The sequence below is a fragment of the Charadrius vociferus genome, unplaced genomic scaffold (assembly GCF_000708025.1).
Source record: "Charadrius vociferus isolate BGI_N301 unplaced genomic scaffold, ASM70802v2 scaffold15, whole genome shotgun sequence".
Taxonomy (NCBI): domain Eukaryota; kingdom Metazoa; phylum Chordata; class Aves; order Charadriiformes; family Charadriidae; genus Charadrius; species Charadrius vociferus.
This window is the reverse complement of record NW_009650064.1, coordinates 14,947,105-14,966,916: the sequence shown is the minus strand read 5'-3', so window position 1 is coordinate 14,966,916 and position 19,812 is coordinate 14,947,105. Positions and strand designations below refer to the sequence as shown.

At 38.7% G+C, this 19,812-nt stretch overlaps 1 protein-coding gene across 1 annotated transcript in view; it reads left to right on the top strand.

Moving 5' to 3' along the window:
* The first annotated feature begins 723 nt into the window (after positions 1-723).
* CRISPLD1 (cysteine-rich secretory protein LCCL domain containing 1) overlaps positions 724-19,812 on the top strand; it is a 44,255-nt gene continuing 25,166 nt past the window's right edge. Inside the window, exon 1 of the mRNA XM_009891889.1 lies at positions 724-1,039. Coding sequence (XP_009890191.1) covers positions 782-1,039 — 258 coding nt within the window. The 5' untranslated portion in view covers positions 724-781. The remainder of the gene's footprint in view (positions 1,040-19,812) is intronic.

Below are 19,812 nucleotides of genomic sequence, written 5' to 3'. Positions count from 1 at the left end.
GGATTCACGGGTTTTCACCCCGAGGTGAGGGAGCGACCGCGGTTTTCCTACCTAAAGCACTCAGTCATGGAACGGGCGGTGCGGGGGTATTGTATTCTTGGAAGTGGTAGGACTTTTTCTGAGTTATCTGTGCTTTCTTTTGTTTAGTGAATAGAATAACACACCACCACCACCCACCTCCCCGTTTCTTTGGCAGAGTTGCATACCTTTAGTTTTATTAGGGTTTTTTTTTGGAAATCATAAACCAAAAGCTTTAATCAAAGTCATATTTTGAAATGCATCAGGAGGAGATACTTCATATCAACTTCATTGTGTTCTTCAGTTTGGCAATGCACGCAAACCTTTTAACTTTTCTTGTTCGTAAATTCCAATACTGGAAGACCTTATCTACAGCCTAATCTTCGTTGATGTCTGGCTCCTTTTAAGTAGCTATGAAAAGCATGCTTTCTTGCATGCAGGCAGTGAAATGTGCATACCAGTGTACTATATAAAACTGCTTGGACAAACTGAAGTTCATAAGGTTGAAGATAAGCAATTTTCCCAAAGCAACAGTGTATACTTAGATTAAAAAAAAAAAAAAAGCATCCTGGTTTCCCTCCTAAAACAGCAGTGACAAACTCTGTACAAACTACAGTTGGACTTCTGTTGCTTAGTAAGTTCATACAGGCCACTACTTCAACCTCCAAATTACATTACTCTCTCTTATGTGTTTACAGCCAACAGACCTGGAAGAAAGACTTTGTCTTGGAGCTAACTGCTGAGCGTCTTGAGATCATTCATCATGAAGTATGTAGTACAGGAATGGCTCAGAGTAACTACCTTGCTATTCATAGCTCAAGCAGTTTCTGCAATGGTCCTTCCCAATGCCACGCTCTTAGAGGAACTTTTGGAAAAGTACATGGATGAAGATGGTGAGTGGTGGATCGCCAAGCAGAGAGGGAAAAGGGCTATCACAGACAGTGATATGCAGAGTATCTTGGATCTTCATAATAAATTACGGGGTCAGGTGTATCCACCAGCTTCCAATATGGAATATATGGTAAGGAAAAACTGATAGCGACATGCAGAAAGAAATGTTCTTAGAATAGTTACTGTCACTTTATAAAACAGCGTACTTTCAGTCTTAGCTTGCTTGTTTTCTCACTTAAAGCACTTCATACTTGTTTGTCTTTCTTTTGTACAGCGGTGAACTGTGAGGTAATAACGCCTGTTTGTGAATCAAGTGTCATGTTCTGCTGGTATTAATGGGTTTAATCTTTCACAGCTTTCCTGAATTTAAGTGGCAATTCCTTAGTGAAAGAGGCCAATTTCCAAAATTACATTACTCAAAATTGTTGATTGTGGCCTACGAAGTTGCCATCTAAGAAGAGTACTGAACTATGAAGTTTCAAAATAACATGGATTCTCTCCCATGCTTGTAGGTTGGGTGGAATTTCTGAGCAAAAAGACGCTCCTATAACATGAAAGTCTTCTGTTTAAGTTGGCATGTGTTACTGGACTGGAGTCCTGTATGTTGCTGTGTTTAACAGATTAATAATGTACTACATAATTTCTGTTTGTGTTTTTCCCTTAAGAAGCCTCTATATTTGGTTTGTTATTAGTAGACTTAAATCTCCCATGTATTTGATTTGAACTTTGATTTTGTGCCATAGTTCACAGCTAACTCTGTCTCTCTTTGCTAATTAGATCAAATCGAGTCATTAGAGGTTTTAAGAAGTCCAGAGGTTTGACAAGAATGGGCAACTTTTCTTCTGAATTCTTGTTTCTGCAGAAAAGCTCAAATCTTTTTCCTGTGTCCACACTGTGTATTATTTGTTTATCTGTTCAGGCACCAGAGAAATAGCATTTCTATAGGTTGGGTGGTTTACACCAGGTTTCCTGAAACTTTCCATTGTAAGGCTGTGACAGAGGCTCGGATTAACACATTTCAGGGTGTAGCTATCTCTCCCAGCTTGGAGTGATGTCTCTCTCAGCTCTGAGATCTGACTGAACTGAGCACATATGTGTCCTGGAGAAACCATGCTTGCTTAAATCATCAATAAAGGTAGTTTAACTTAAGTTTACCTATATGAGTGTTACTATATTAGACTATGAGCCATCAGAGAATGAGATACCACATTCCATCTCCAAACAAAGGGATGGTAATATCTGAAACCCCTTTAACCCTTTCAGTTCCGATTGTCTGCACATATCCTTAAACTTTGTTTTCTGTCATGACTTCTTTAGGCCTTGTTGTAAAACAGGTTACATTTTTGTTCCCAAGAACTCAGGTTGATTTATTCCTGGAAAACTTTAGAAAAAAGTGCCCGGCCTTTTTGTAAAATGAGAATAGGGAAGACTGTATTGTTTTTCCATGTTAAAATACCGCAAGACTTTTTGCCGAGATTCTACAAAAGGGTAGCTCTGATTTGTAGTTACGCGCCTTTTTCCATTCCTAGTGCCATTCTACATTTGCTTGTGTTACGTATCTTGGAAAGAAGAATTTGGAGGTACTCATTGGAGTTAGATTTTTAGCAGCTGTATTCTTCAAAGATTCCTCCTGCACTGTGCGCTCTTTGGCCTAGATTTTGTCTTAGGTCTACAACTGGAACGAATTTTGTTGTTGTTGTTTTTTCTCTGCTCCCCAATGACCCCTGACCCAGAGTACAAGTAGCATGGAAAAGAGATTACCCAATTTTAATGCAGAGGAGGTATTCTTATGTCCTGTTATAACAGGGCAGGAGTTTTCAAGAGAGTGGAACTCAATTTTGGCATAATATTCAAGGGAATCAGGAATTGGGATGGGCAAGAGTTTGGGATTTGTGAATGTAAAGGGTCTGGTCAAAGGGATGGATACATGTTAAGGGAGAGGGACCCATGAGAGGGGCTGAGAGTCTGGGAATCTAGTCAAGAAGATGTTGAGGAATTGGTCTGGAGGGAAAGATTGAATAGATGTTGTTAGGGGAAGAACTGTGACTCTCTGGGCAGAGAAAAATTGGGAGCAAGAGTTTATGGAGGGAAGTTAAGAGCAAAGAAATTTGCTAAAAGGCTATTTTAAAAGACTAAACCAGGGAGTGAGTGGGAAGGGGGATTGTACCTGGGGGAAGCAAGTGGGAGTCAGTTTTAGAAATCAGGAGAGCATGGTTTAGGAGACAGCGAGAGGGCTGTGCTGCTTGAAAAGGAGGAGGAAATGGTGGAATTTCTGCTTGTTTGCACATATATTTTTATGATACAGTTTGTGACGGTGTGCTTGTCCAACTACTTTTCTGCATGAGGTGTCATAAAGGAATCAGGGCTGGTTTATTGTGTAATAAGAGCAAAATCTGAGTATAAGTTGTAAATGAGGTGTGGAGCCACGGACTGAACAGCAAAGAACAGGCAATAAATTATATATAGTAGAGTAGGGAAGCATGGTCTGTTTTGTGCAAAGAAATTCTTTTGGAAAAACTATTATCTGGTCATTATCATAGTGCATATATGCAAGAAATAAATTACAGAGGCAAACTCCATTCTATCATTTCATAACTTCTGACAGATATTATAGCAGTATAACTATTAGTGCTAGTTTTTTGTCCATAGTTAAAAAAAATGCCTGTTTTAGCACTTAATAGTCACTTTATTTTTCTAGATGCATATTAACAATAGGATGGGCAAATTCCACTTTCCCAGACAAAGAAATAAGCACTCCTAGGTCTGGTTTTCCAAGGGCCTGTGACCTCTGGATCAATTTTATGATTACTAAAACAGTATTAAAAGTATTAAAAATGTACTTGGCTGTTTTTTTTTTTGTAAAATAAAGGATGGGGATAAATGAGGATGTTTAATTAAAAAAAAAAAAAGTTTCATCAGATAGATCCATACCACTAAAAAAAAATCCTTGCAATGTGATACATCAGGTCTCACCAAAGGTGGGTTCCAGGGCTCCAGAATAGGGAAACAATCCCTCCAAATGTTTGCCTAGTGTTTAGTGAGCTAGATTAGTACAGCTGAAATATTTGTGTCTACTTTTGGAGTGCTTTATTAGTGTAGACGTGCTGGCAAAATTCTGCTGTGGGCACAGTCATGTCACTATAAGCTGCCCCCTGTACTAGTAAAACCTTTCCGTGTAAACAGAGCTGGCTCTGCTTGTGGAAGTGAAGTTTTATGTCTTACTGAATCCAAATAGAGGTGATCAAGGTCCGGGTGCCTCACTGATAAAGCTCTCTCTCTAGAAGTGAGTTGTATAGTTGAGAAGTTTGAAACCTCCAAGAGTGCTTGGAGCTGGAGAAAGGGTTGCGGAGGCTGCACGCTCTCATTCCACTGTTTGTGTGTAACAACTAAGCTAACCTAACAGGTGGCTCTGCTGCAAACGCTTCTGTCCCACTCTTGCCACTGGCATATGTCCGAGTTGATGACGAGATTGATCCAAGTACTTAAAGAATCAGGTTTTATTTTTTAAATTCAATTATTTATTTTTTTTCCCAGTCTGAGGTATGGAACTGGCTCCTGACATGGCTCAATCAGATGAGTACAAGTGCTGATAAAAGAGGGTGGAAATGCATAGCTAAGGAATGGGAGGGATAAAGAACCACACTTTGGGTAGGAGCTATTGGTTACATGCACTACTTGCAAAGTCCAGCCTTACCTTTGAGAGAACTGCAGGCTTAATGCCACATTTTAGTTTAAGTTGGGAAGAGGAGAAAAACTTTTGAGGATGGCCTCCAGCTTATAAGATCTTGGTTCTATTTAAAAAAAAAAAAGGAAAACAAAAAGGTTGAATTACTGATTTTCTGTACAGCTGTACGCTCTCCCTCTATGCTGTGAAAAATAAGAAGGGTACCGGGCTATCACAGTTCAGAGACCTAAAGTTACTACTCGCAGTAGATATGTCTTAATGAACAGAATGTTCTCATGGTTGTCTGGCTGAACTTACCGGATGAAAAGTTCATCTCCCCAAGTACTGTGGCTCTGGTGCTGAGCAGGAGTGGATTCCTAGGGTAAGAGGATAAGAATAGAGCATGTGAACAGAGAAACTTCTGCAATGAAACCTCCCAGCTTCCAGCAGCTTAGGGACTTCCTAAATCTACTCTTGCACTTTTTGTGTCCCATAGTCTTAGATGGGCTTTTCTTTTATGAATCTCAATGCTTTTGAGTCAATTTGTGTTCTTTGAATCTGTGGCATCAAGTTGCAGACCTCTATAAATTTAATTATGCATTGTGTGAAAAAGTCCTTTTTGTTGCTTTAAACCTGGTCTTTTATTTGACGCCTCGTTTTTCTTTATTGTGAGAAATAATAATTTCCTCAGTGGTCACATTGTTTTCAGCTGAAGAGTCCTACTTACTTGAAAACTGTTCTACCTGAAAAGCTACTCCATTTTGTTTTCCTTCTCTATCTGCTATGGTTCTACTATTTTCCTTTAAATTCAAAGGGAACAAACCAAACTATTGATAGCTATGGTATACCGCAAATTGATATAGGTGTATTTTTAAATTTTTGTTCTTTTTCTTTGCTTCCTAATAATTTATAACATTCTTTTGCTTTTTAACTGTGGCTAAACTAGACCCAGCATTTTTATAGAGCTGTTCACAATGGTTTCGGGATCTTTCCAATGAGCTAATAGGTTATTTGCTATGCCACAGTGTATGTATAGTTGGCTGTAATCTCCACTAATGTCCTCATTATTTTGCATATGTTGACATTGAATGTTATCTACCGTTTTATTTTCCAATCAATTAGTATTAGTGACTCTTCTATCTCTATCTTTTATTCTCCTATCTTATTTTTAACTACCTTAAGTAGTTTCTACTGTCTTGCATTCCCTTTCTTGGGCTGTTGTGAAGGAGGTATACAGCAGAGGACCATTGACACATCATTCAGGGAATTTAAAAAAATGATTTTTTATTCTTAAATATGGTTTCTGTCTTTTGTCACTTTTTTTTCCCTTATCTCATGATAGCTTAATTTTATTCATTTATTTATTTTTAAATAACTTAGAAACTTTGTAGAAGGCTTAACTGAACTTTTTTCCACATGTTGTCGACATCTTCAAAGTGTAATATATTTGGGAGACATTCATATTATCCATGTATTTAATATGGTTTTTTAACTTGTCCTGTGAAATCATCCCAATGGAAGTCAGTTTTTAGTCTGCAGTTTCTCAGAATCTACTGGAAGCTTTTTAAGATGTTAACACCCGTGCACTGTTCTTTGTTACTGTGGTAATGAGGCCATTTTAAGAGAGGTTGTGTACCATGCAGTAATTCAACAGTTTCATAATCAACCAAATTTTGGAAGGATATTATCTGGTCCTGGCAATGTGATACTGTTAATAGTTTCATCTAAAGTTTCTTAAGTCTGATATGGATCCTCCAACTTGCTTTTTGTCAATTTCTCTGCGTAGAGGCATTCTGGTGTGAGAACCTGCATAAGCTCCTCTGTAGGGAACAGCAGTCCAACAAATTCAGTTAACTCCTCTGCAGTGGCCTTATATGACCTTATGACTGCATGTTAGATCATTCTTTCCTAGACCTCTTCCTTCAAGGCTGAGAGAGTTTTTGAATTGTCAACATTACGACTTCAATGGGGAAAAAAAATATCTTTCTTGCAGTTATGATGAACAGTTTGTTATGAAAATGTATGGCAGATGCATGCTGTACTTCTGTTTATCCTGCCGGGTGCTGTACACAATTGTTTCCTAGTGAAGAAAGGAGTAAGGAACATCTTTTCGGTGTGCACAAGAATTTAACAGCACGGGAAAGAGAGCAGAGAGGGATGACATTTCCCTGCTGCCCTTCCAAAGGACTCACACAACGCTTATCAGAGCATTGTATAAAATATCATGCTTTCGACATTTCCCATGTGGGGCCATTGACTCCCGCGTGGCCTTCACACCACGTGTGCGCTTGGAGTACATCTGTATGGAAGAGATACCTGGGCTAGTACTGAAAACCGAAGCCAACTGCTGCTGGCAGGAGTCGGTCTGACCAGACCAGAGCAGTGTGCTGTTGTGGCTCTTCTGCTGGGTGGCGCCTCTGGTGTCCCTGCCTATTCCTCTACTGGGCTGGAGCGGTCTGTGCCTGTCCAGCATCCCTGGGCAAAGACCTAGCCTTTAAGACGAAAATGGGAACCGTCGTGCTTTGTCATACACTTGTCAATATACATAATAATCTTGGAATATATCAGGCGATACTTTCTTTGTGCGGTTAAAATCGTTATTTGGTGGATTGACTTAAGAAGGCTTTATGTACTCTGTTGCCATGAATCCCACCCTATAATCAGTATCATACAAGAGACTGTGACCAAATCAGGAAATCAGTACACTGGTTTGTTGTTCAGACTGGGTTGATGTGGAAGGCCTTATTCTACCTTACTCAGTTAGAAGGGGTTTTATTGCATTATTAATAAGTTCTTCCTAGATTGTAAAGCATTAATAAGGCTTGAAATACTTGTTTTAGGTACCATAGCCCTACAACTTCCTAACCTCTTTATATGTTTAAATACTTTTTCTTTGTAAGCAGTATTTGTGTATCATGGACTGAATTTGCAAAAACATTATTTTTTTCCTGATAATTTCATTGGCAACATTGCACCTTAGTAAATCTGAACATAATGAAAACTGAATTTTTTTTCATGCTTATGGTCAACACTTTTAAAATAGTCATTATTGTTTGGATAGTGTAAGTTATTAGTTGCTGTATATTCCAAACAGTTATACTCTGCAAACTAAAAGAACCCACCCAGAATAAAATTTACAAAAGCAATTTTGATTAATGAATTTATAATGCATTCTATTTTAAACCATTTTTTTTTAGTATTCATTCCTTGATTTCATAAGTATTTTCCCAAACAAATGAATAAGTCAGCTCATGTGAGACCCTTATTCCCTGCATGTGCCTTTGCTGTACTGAAGAGTGTTTTGAGTTCCCAGCTTGATCGATAGCAGTGCATTTCAACCTAGTATTTCTTGGCACCTGGCCACACACTGCATTTTGAATTACTGTAATTGGAGAACATGAGTCACCCCTAGGGCAAGGAAGTCTTTACTTATTTAATTATTTTTAGTCTTCTTTTGGCGAGATCCTGTGGATACATTCTAGGGATGTCATTGCAAAGCCTGTGCCTGGCTTCTATAAAGTTTTATTTTGCAAACCTTGTGATGCAAACACAATCTTCTAGAGGTGCTTTTTGAAAAGTTCAGATTAGAATAATATATTTGGTATAGCTGTGTGTTTCTTAGGGATGATTACACGTGTGTATCTGGCAGCAGTAGTGGATCTATACTTTGTTCACAGGTAAAAAAAAAGAAATATATTTATTCTTACTTTGGGTTGGTATAATATCTCTGAAGGTCTTAGTTTGAAAACCTTAATAGTGATGTGATGAAAGTGCTGATACCATATAATTTCTTTCAAAACTGTGACTGACTCCTGTCTTCTGTGGGGCCTTATATTTTGGGAGGCTTGAAGGTTTACCCCTCCATTTCAGTAACTTCATGAAGACTTCAGAAGAAGAAAATTAAGATGAATGTAAATATTTCTTATTTAGATTTTTCTTAATTTTTCTTCAGGCAAATTTCTGCTGCATTTAAATACTGATCATTGGACTTAGGATAATATGAACCCACTAGTGGATAGAGCTCTTGCGTGGATAATAGTAAAATGTTCATCTGATCATAGTGACAGAATAGGGATTGTAATAATTTTTTGGCTATTTTGATCCTATGATCTGCATAAGTCTGGATGTACCATTTTCTTTCTCTGTATGTATCTGTCAGCTCCTTTTCATCTGTGGTATACTTAGGAGAATTGAAACAGCATTAGGAAACACAAAGGAAGGCCTTGTAGTGGCCTTACACATTTTGGTGAATTTTTCTGTGCTGAGTAGAAGTGCCCTGTTAAATTTCCCCTAGACCTTTCTGACAAAACCTTTTCATGTCTCTGTTTAGTGCGTGTTGTCCCTTTCGCCAAAGCTCTTCAGGGACACTTGGTTAAAAACAATTCCCATTCCTTTCGAGCAGAGGACTTCAGTTTGTGGAATCCCTTAAGTGGCTGGAGAGCACTTTGGGTGCCAAGAACAGAGCAGCTCTTTTCAGAGTGAACCTGCCTGCTTTCCCTCTGGTTTTCCACTTTTCTGCTCCACTTCAAAGGTTGGTGGAAGTGCTTCAGCTCCTTTGCCTGTGCTCAGAGGCTACTGACACTGCATCAAAGAGCACAGTGACGTTGACTTATCCTCTTATTCTCTCTGGCAGTTTTAGCAAAGGATTGTGTAATGTGAAGTGGCCAAGAAAGCAAGTGGATAAGTCCACGTTATGACTTCTATTGATGTAATGCCAACAACAACTAAGCAATTCCAAGTAAAGAAACTGAAAGTGGAAAGTAGCAGAAAGGCTCACTGTCTCAAAGTTTGAGGGAGCCTTCCCAAAATAAAATAATTAACGACACAGGACAGACACTGTTCATTTTTTATTTTTCCTGTCAGAGAACTTCTTCATCCCTTGTATCAAAAAGATTATGAAAAATTAATCAGTAGTAGCAAAATCAGAGCTTAAATACACAATATGAACTGAACACAGAAAGAGTCAATGAGATTTGTAAATGTAAATCCATGTAGCCTGTCATCTTTGTGATATCTGCCTGGGAATCTTCTTTAACTCAAGAGTTTTTAAATTGAGAAAAAAATATATTTATTAATGTAATTTCATTGAAATGCTAGATATGAATCTATCCTGTTTCCCATAAATATAGTCCTCAGCCTTAGATTTGACATAAGTAAAGTGACCATCATAGTTAAAAGAATGTGATTCATTAAGAAGACTATCTTCTGTCCATGTAGAGAAGGACAATTTTTACTTCATTATGAAGGAAAAGAACAGTTTCATAAAATCAGGCTATTTAACTCATTAAAACCAGAATTTTGGCTGCCTGATACATATCACAATATATTTGTCCTGAAACCCCTGTTGGATCTCCAAATGGTCAGGAACTTCTTTTAATACATTTTCCGACTCTCTTTTTTTTAGATTTTATTAAAACACCTTTCTAACAGTAGTGTCAAGTCATATATGATCAATGAGTGCTCTCTGGCAGTAAGTTCAGTTCACTTATGTCAAGTCACAGTGGTCACCTTTTAAAAGCAAACATTCACTGTGGCACCTATTTTAGATATTGCGGTGATTCGTGTTCAAAGTTCAGGAAATTCTGTAGCATCTCTAAAACTGCTGTATGAGAGCAATCAGTTATGGCTATTTTATCGTGGTAATCACTACTAGGATATAAGGAAAGGACCCATGCTCTGGTCAATTTCTAATTAGCTATAAATATTTATGAATACTATTTGTAATGAATGTGTGTAAGTCATACTTTGACAGTGGACAAAATGCAGGAATCAAGATCAGCTTTCACATCACTGTTGCTTCTCTTCCATTCCTGTCAGAATATAGAATTGAATAGGTGATTTTTAGTCATGTTCTAATAGAAAGTCTTTATGCACTGCTTTTAAAAAGTAGCAAAGTAAATGTACTGTTTCAGAACACCTTGGAAAGCTGAATATTCCAGCAAGGTTTTTTTAATGTGCTTAGAGTACACACAGAATTAAATGTGATTAGTCATGTCTGCTGGGTCCTATTCCTGGTTTTACTTTTTGAACACAAAAAGCTCAAACATATGAAACTGTAATAGGGAGATACTTCTAAATATTGGTGCAATTTATTCACTGTTCGGGAACAATATTTTTGGCCTCATACTGCTTTCCTGTTTCCAGGTAAAAGCCACAGTTTTCCTGCTTTTTACTCTTTTCCAAAAGAGTAGCTGAAACCTCAAGGTCTATTCAGGGATCTCTGCCCAGTTTAAAGCTCTATAAACTCTTGTCTACCACATGGTAGCATGGAAGGTCCTCACCATTTTGTTTCTAGACAGGCAGTGGTCCTCCAATGGAAGATGGATGCCTAACTTCCTTGGTAGTGGAACATTTGCCAATTTTAGCTATCCTCTTTCTTTGTGCTTAAAGGATGTATCAGTACTAGTTAGTATGATTGGTTTTGTATTTTCCAGGAGACTGGTCTGGTGTTTCAGTACTCCTGAGTTTTTGTGGTCACTCTGCTGTATACTGTAAGGCACCTCGGGCTTGTACAGAGGCCACTTTTTTTTTTTAAACTCAAATGACTGAAGGTGAGCCTCTGAGTTGTGTGCAAGTTACTGACTTTTCAGATGTGCTGCTTATCATTAGCTTCCATGGACTTCCTTCATCAGCCTTGGTATGGGTGAAAAAGCCTCACCTAAGCGTAACCGGAAGCCAAGCCGATGAAAACTGCCAATGTCTATTCATCAAGAGGAGATCATGTCAAACCAGTCTATTTTACATTTTTTTTGACGCAGTACTTAACCAGCATAGGTTATCGGAGGGAAGTCGTAGGTGTCATATTTTTGACTCTGGAAAGTTTTTGACAGTCCCCACACCGACATTTTTCCGAGTCAAAATTGACAGGAGCTCCCTGTTAAACAGGCAGAAGAGCGAATGCTGTTGGAGCCCGTCCCTTTTTAGTTAAGCACGTAGGTTATGACTTGTGTGAGCAAAGAATACACTTGAAAACTGCAGAATACATTAACGTGGGCGCAGGTTTGGGTTGTTTTAGAGAACACAATCAAAATTAGAAGAACTTGACAAGTGGAAGTAACAGCCTGGAATCAATGTGATGCGATTTAACTGCAAGGTATGAGAGAAGGAGGAAATCAAACTGGTCAAATACAGGGAATAAAATGTAGGGGTAACACTGCAATAAAAAGATGCAGGAGTTCCACTGAGTTAAAAATAATACGAGGCAGCAATCTTTGAAAGGAGTCTTTTCTGTGTGAATCTGGTGAGACCAGGTCTGAAATGCAATGTCCAGTTTTGGTCATTTTTAAGAATGCTCTAGTCATTCTGGAGAGAACGAATAAGATTAATGGGATTGATTATAAACACAGAATATATGATTTATGAGGAAGACTGAAGGAATGAAGAAGCTGAATTTGTTTAATCTGGGAAATAAATAAAAGTTGTTACAGGAAAGAGAGACTTCTTTTTTCTTGGCAATAAAACATGAGCTAGCATTGCAGGGCAGGAGGTTTAGGTTGCGTACCAAGGAAATCCTCTTTACTCTTAACAGTCATAAAACTGCAGAAGAAAATTACAGTAAATATTAGTCTGAAACTACTGTTACTAGTTTTAATTTAAAAATGTGGATAATTACACATATATTTGATTCTGGCTCAGTGGAAGAGGCTAGGCAGACTACAGTCAAGATCAGTGTCTCGAAGTAATTTTGAGCTGTACCGGTCTGTCATTCTGTGCTGGTACCATGCAGCAGATTTCTGGTTCTTAACTGTATTTCTGGCTTTTTTGTTCAGGACATTTCTCAGCCTGTGTTTCATCTTTCTTTTTTTTTCTTCCTTCTTAGTGTCATTAGGCTTAAAGAATACAGTGGATTCTATTAAAATGTAAATAAATATCCATAGTGTACTGTGGTATTTACTTTACCACTCTCTCCCTATATTTAGAATGTATACAGCAATGAGGTATTTATACTATGCCATGGTAAATGTTTACTTTCAATGGTGCCCACTGTACTTACTTTTCCATCTTTACTGAGCTTAAATTTTCGCTTGTTTTTTCTTTCCATATAGTCCCACCCCATATGATTTTTTTCCACCTTCCTACATATGTGAAAATCTCTCCAATTAAAATGTTATCACATTTTTTGTATTTTACTGGAAGACATCTTTTGAGCGACTGGGCTTGCCAGTTCTCTTGCAATACCAGTTGATATAATTGGTGGACTCACTTATGCTGGTCTGCCTTGGGTGACAACGTACTCTTTTGATTTAACGCTCACACAACACAAATGGTGGGATTCATCTCACTGAGCTTTTGATGTCTGTGGTGTAGCTGTCTGTGTTTGAGCCAGTCTCCTTTATAATTAGTTGAGAAAAATGAGAATTTCCAACACACGCTTGATCTCAATTAAAGGTGGGCAGCTAAAATTATCTCCCATGATAGATGCTTATTTGTCTGTATAACTGCAAAAGTAATTTAGATAATTAGCTCAGATGTAGGTACCTGCTTTGAGGCTGTTTAAATTCAGGGGAGGTTAATCCCACCCTATGTGATTAGTTTGGCTGTTGATGAATTGTTATTTAAGCTGCGGTATCCTCACTGAAACATCAGCAGAACATTGGTTTCAGTCTACACGCTACTTGAACCCCATGTTGACAGAGGTCAAATACCACAATTTGTCCTCCAGTCGGTAAAGCTAAACCGGTTTTAGTTGTGGTTTATTTTAATGCGATACGTTGTAAACCAGAAGCATTCAGAAGATCCATATTGCATGCACCATCCCTGCTGCCAAACTCATAACCTCATGGGGTAGAAGAAGAGTTGGCAGCTGGAGTCAGTAACTGCTAGTACTGTTCCGTTTAATCTGCCACCTGGGTTTTAGCCTGAGCTAGTCTAGCGTATGTGGAACATTGGGAAACGCTGATAGTGCCGTTTCTGTGTGAGTGTCTTTGATGGCGCACTAGGTTTTAACAAGACACTGATGAAGGCAATGCCTGTGTTGGCAAGTTATGTGGTGTAATACGAGCAGATTTGTAGAGCGAAAGAATTGGCGCTGAGGACTTGACGTTCATGGTGTCTGCATTTCAGGGGTTTTTATTTTGCAGTAGGTCTAATCTGTGTGGCCCGAATACCCATGAAGAGCTACAAAATGTTAGATGCACTCCTGGAGCACAACTCCGGGCATTTCAGCTGGAAAGGATCCAAGTTGTACTCCAAGAGTGCTCTGTGATGCACAGTAAGTGGGAGTGATCAGGAGTTTCATTTCAAAAGCATATTCCTGATATAAATTAAAAACCCCCACACCCTAAACCACTTTTGAGTTCAGTCATAGTGGTATTGCAACCCAGTCTAAAAGATCAGCATTGTTTCCTGACTGCTGGCTTCATGAAAGGGAAACTTTGAGATAGTATGTCTGCGTGAACTCTGAGAAATGCAGCAGAAATAACATAAATAATCATGATACTCAGATGATACGGAAGTTGTTTTCCAAAGCTGAAACAGGAAGACGCTAGATAAACTATACAACCCTACTGAGACTGTAAGGCTGAAGCATGTAGAGCTAGATGTTTTCTCCTCTTAATGTGAAATAGATGCTTGCAGGGGTTGGAAGTTTAGCCAACGCTCCTGCCGTACATAGTGGCTCAAATACAAGTTTGAAATTAGAGTTTTACTTTGTGGGTATACTGGTGTGGATAGCAGAAGAATTTGAGTTATAGACCATACCATCTTGTCAGGGTTAGACTATTCAGAATAGATGATGAAATCAAGTCTAGAGCACTACTGAGCCTTGAACTTAAGGGTTTTGTGTGTGGATGAATTATACTACAGGAGGAACATGCTTCACAGCAATGATACCTAAAAAGTTAATGTAGACCGTTTCTGTCACACAGGAGGATAGAAGATTAAAAGGGAAGGTAACTTTCTGCAGAGAAGGATGTGTCCTCTTGAATGGCTAAGCAGCTGGTTTCCAGCATCTGGATGTTCTGTTCTGAATGTACATGTTTCATTAGAAGAAAAGATTGTCATAAGGAGGGGTATTACTTGAGAACTTAGTAATTTCTATGTGACCTAAAGGTTTTAGGAAGAGTGCATTTGGCGAGGTTAAAAGCTAAGAGATAGTAGATTGATTAAGTATTGAATAAGCACCTGCTTGAGGAAGTCTGCCTTGCAGGATGTTGATTTTGAATATCAGTAAACTCAGTATTACCTATGTCTGTTTTGTTGTTTCTTGGTCCTCTCCTTCTGAATTTGGAAATTTTTGTATCAAAAGATGAAGCATGATGACCATCTCTAAAATCACTACCAGCATCATTACCCTATCACTCAGTAATCTCTGCCAAATGTTTCAGTTTTTCATTTTATTCAACAAAGCACAGACATGCTCTCATGAATGCCACCAAAAAACCCCAAAATGATTAGAATAACAGAACCATGATTTATTTCTGTAGAGGAAGGTCTGGATTAATGAAGCTGTCCACCACTTGGAACTAGACCAGTAGGCAATAATGAGGGAGGGAGGTACATCATCCTTTGCCTTCATAAGAACCTAGATGTCCGAAGTCCCTTGTTGCTGTGGCCTTCAGGAATATGTGTGTACTCAACGCTGCAGCCGTCAGCTATCAGCATAATGGGTACCCATTTAATGTACCAGATATCTAAATTAGTTGTGTGAATCTGAAAAAATGCATACCTGTATGCTCACAGAGATAATGTAGACTTGAGATACCATCATCTGTAACCTAATTAAAATAGATTTATTTTTTTTTTAATTATATAGTCCATCCTTAAAGCAGATGTGGGCAAAAATCTAAGAAAAATTTCAAAGAGATGAAACATCAGATACAGACTGGAATATAAGACATTAATGTCTTTCTAGTTAAGGCCAGGTCCATAAAGTCATAAAACTGGTACATGACTTGTAAAAGCCACGTACGTGACTTGTAAGATAAAGTCGAAGTCTGCAGGACTGCAGTTGTAAAGAAGTTCATTTCTTGGATACAAATAGTTGTCTGTGAAAGCTGAAATTAGGAAGGATTCAATGCTTAAGTATAATAAAGAAAAGATGCAAGATAATGGGATCAAGTTTTCACAGACTGAAATTTTACATTTCAAAGGGTAGTCACTCATTATTTCCTGTATTTATATTTGTCTACCTGTCTACCTGTCTATCTCAATGCAGAAAGCCAACCCTGATGATGATCCCATATCCAAAAAGTAGACCACGTAGTTTTCCAACAATGTGAGCAATACTTTTTCTTGATAAACAGGTTGAATTGCCTTGACAGTCAAAATGTTTGTCACACCTGGGAATCAGCTGCCTATTTGCACTTCCATCTTCTTGTGCTCCCATCAGCACCCTGTATTTCCCGAAGAAACTGATAGTGCAAACCTGGTCATGTCAGAGCATGAACGAGGGAACTAGTAGATGAGGAATCAGGTGCTGCTCACAACTACATTGCAAAAGACAATGGTTGCCCTTTTTACAAAAAGAAAGAACTTCCTGTTTTTTTTAAGTAGTTGTGTTTGAAGGGTTTATTCATCCTTCATCAAGCAAAAGGACTCTTGCCTGTAGCTATGCAGAGACTTCTGTTAAACTTTTTCTGTACCAATTGTTTCAAAGAGTTAAGTTGTTTTAGGAGTGTCCTTAGTTTAAATCTGTAAAATACCAGCTGCTGATGATAAATGTCGTGGAAGAATTTTTTTAATGAAGTTTAAAGCATCAGAACTATGTCAGCACAGTATGTATTTAAGTAACCAGATTTTACTATCACTAATGATGTTGTCATTAAATCATGGGAAATGCCTGCTTCTGGTAGGATGTAAAATACCTATGTTGTTGTGACTATTCATATTCTTCCATTTTTAGTCTGGCTTTTTTTTTAAATGTCAAGCACCTCGGCATTTTAAAGATTCACTTATTAGTTCTATATTTTGTTTGAAATTTTTCGTTGTATAAAACTTGCTCTGAATGCACAGTTTCATTTGTTTTTGGAAACCTTTCCTTACACATTTGCTTTTCTGCCTTTATCTTTTTTTCACTGCTTTGAGGAGGAACGGATCACTAAGAGAACAAAAGCCTTTTGATTTTTATGAAATGAAACTTGAAAACATATGTGTATATCTTTCTTTGTATACGGAGATACTTTCATTGTTTGAAGCCAAAAGCTTGCCATCGTGTAAGTGAAGCAAGGGAATGTTATTAAGAGTGCAAGAATAATTCCAGTAAGGAAGCAGGTTTTATAAACATACAGATTATTTTATGTGTTTGTTTCATTTAGTCTGCTATGTGAGCAAACACAGAACAAATATGTGTCGGTTTGGCCCAGACTGGCCACTCAGGAGGAACGACAGATCCTCTCCCCTACTTCTCTCTGAGGAGAGGCAGGAGAGAGAGAGAGAAACTTATGAGTTTAGAAGGAACTAAACTACTTCAATGTAATATTAATAATAAAATAATAAAAAGGAAATAATGAAAGATATACAAAACCAGATCAAGCTCCCAGAGTGATGATCATGTCACCAGCTGGCACTGGGGAAGTCCCAGATGGACTTAGTGATGGGTGGGAACTGGATTCTGGATCTGGATTCAGGATCGGGAACAAAGGCAGACAAACAGGCAGAGTTCTCCTCAGACCTCGGCCATTGAAGAAAGAGGGCTGCCCCTTTGATCCCTCAGCTTTTATGCTGAGCATGAGGCAGATGGGATGGAATACCTTGTTGGTCAGGTTTGAGTCACCTGTCCTGTCCTCTTCTCCCCACTGGTGGGACCCCTCTACACTTTTCCACTGCCAGCCCTCCAACGGGGCAAGTAACGGCTGCCCCGGGGGTTATAGCAATAAGTATACGCAAGAGCCTATCTGCATACCATTCGTTGGCATCAGCTATCATCATAGGTCTTATCACTCTGAGAGTGAACAGTTTTCTGCACAAAATTCCATTAATTTCAGTAGTTACAAGAGGCTTAGCTAAAAACTGAATTTACTGAACAGAAAAATTGATTCTGTTTTACCTCAAACCAGGACAATATGATAAAATCCATTCTATTTGGAGCTAATCTGACTGGATTGGTATGAATCTGTTCCCCTTGACATCCTGGTCTCTAGATTGGAGATCCATGGATTTGATCAATGGACCATTCGGTGGATAAGGAACTGGATGGACAGTTGCACTCAAGGAGTTGTGGTCAACGGCTCCATGTCCAAGTGGCGAGCAGTGACAAGTGGTGTTCCTCAGTTCCCAGTACTGGGACTGGTGCTGTTTAACCTCTTTGTTGGTGACATGGATGTTGTGATGGTGTGCACCGCCACCACGTTTGCTGACAACACCAAGCGGTGTGGTACGGTTGACATGCTGTAGGGAAGGGAGGCCATCCAGAGGGACCTGGACAAGCTTGAGAGGTGGGCCTGTGCCAACCTCATGAAGTTCAACAAGGCCAAGTACAAGGTCCTGCACGTGGGTTGCAGCAATCCCAAGCACAAATACAGGCTGGATGGAGAATGGATAGAGAGCAGACCTGATGAGAAAGACTTAGGGTATTGGTGGATGAGAAACTCAACGTGAGCTCCCAGTGTGCGCTCGCAGCCCAGAGCGCCAACTGGATCCTGGGCTGTATCAAAAGAAGCATAGCCATCAGGTTGAGGGAGGTGATTCTGTCCCTCTACTCTGATCTCCTGAGACCCCACCTGGAGTATTGGGTCCAGTTTTGGAGCCCTCAACATAAAAAGGACATGAACCTGTTGGAGTGGGTCCAGAGCAGGACCACAAAGATGATCAGAGGGCTGGAACTCCTCTGCTATGAAGACAGGCTGACAGAGTTGGGGTTGTTCAGCCTGGAGAAGAGAACACTCTGGGGAGACCTTATAGCCACTTCCCAGTATCTGAAGGGCACCTGCAAGAAGGCTGGAGAGGGACTTTTTACAAGGGCATATAGTGATAGGACGAGTGGTAATGGCTTCAAACTGGAAGAGGGTGGATTTAGAATAGAAATGAGGAAGAAATTTTTCACTCTGAGGGTGGTGAGGCACTGGAACAGGTTGCCCATAGAAGTTGTGGCTGCCCCATCCCTGGAAGTGTTCAAGGCCAGGTTGGATGGGGCTTTGAGCAACCTGGTCTAGTGGAAGGTGTCCCTGCCCATGGCAGGGGGGGTCGGAACTCGATGATCTTTGAGGTCCCTTCCAACCTAAACCGTTCTATGATTCCATGAAAATACTTTAAAATTAACAGTCTTTTAATCTTTAGAATTAACATACACAGTTTTCTTCGTATAACTTCAATCAGAATATTTAATTTAGGAAGAAAATTTGGATCTCCTATTTTAACTACTGGAAGAAAAGGACAAAGATCAAGGTGGCATCACAATGTAAAGTAGCTTCTTCCTGGTCTTGATCCAGTCTATGAAGCAACGATTAGGCATGTAGTAGGCATAGCAGTAGAAAACGTTTTGAATTGTTTAAGTTCCAACTACATGTAACTGTAGAAGTTACCTTTATATGCTTGTATTTAAATTCTGATTTACAAAACACTTGTGTATATATATGTATATATATGTATATATATACTTGTATGTATATGTGTGTATATATATAGTGTCACAGACATTTTACAAAGCAACTGAAATATGAATTACTCAAGTTTTAAAAGTCATATTCTTTCTCCAGTGTTGTAAAGATTAGGTTGCTAAAGCTGTTTTTAGAGGAAAGTTGATAACTGAGTAAATGATGTAAAGATATATTTACTGTGCTAATTAAAGCAATGTATCTCATTAAGCTAAATAATGACTTTCTGAGTACATTTTCAAGATTTCTTATTTATTTGTCACACTAATAAACCATGGTTGCCTAGCCTGTTAGTGCTAGTTAGAATACTTTTAATTTTTTATTAGAGAAAGGAAAATTGAAAAATTTCAATTAAAACAAAATTTGGTTTTGATCGTCTGTTTATTTGTTTTCAATGGAAACTGCCAAAATTGTGATTAACTCAATTCCCTATTACTTCATTCCCTTCCGGGTCTCTAATATATGTGATGAACTGATGACTCTGTTTCTGTTATTTGATCTGTCATTCTGATTGACATGGAAGGACGGTGACCAAGGAAGGCTGATGTTATCACTGTCTTAGAGGATTCCAGAGCATAGTCATAAATGAAGCTGCTTCAAGGAAAGTGCACTATAATGAGTCTCATTTCGCCATAAACAATAGTAAATAAAAAGCCTGGAAAGGATCAATGGGACAGACTCAAACTCTTAACATAGACAGAAATAGGA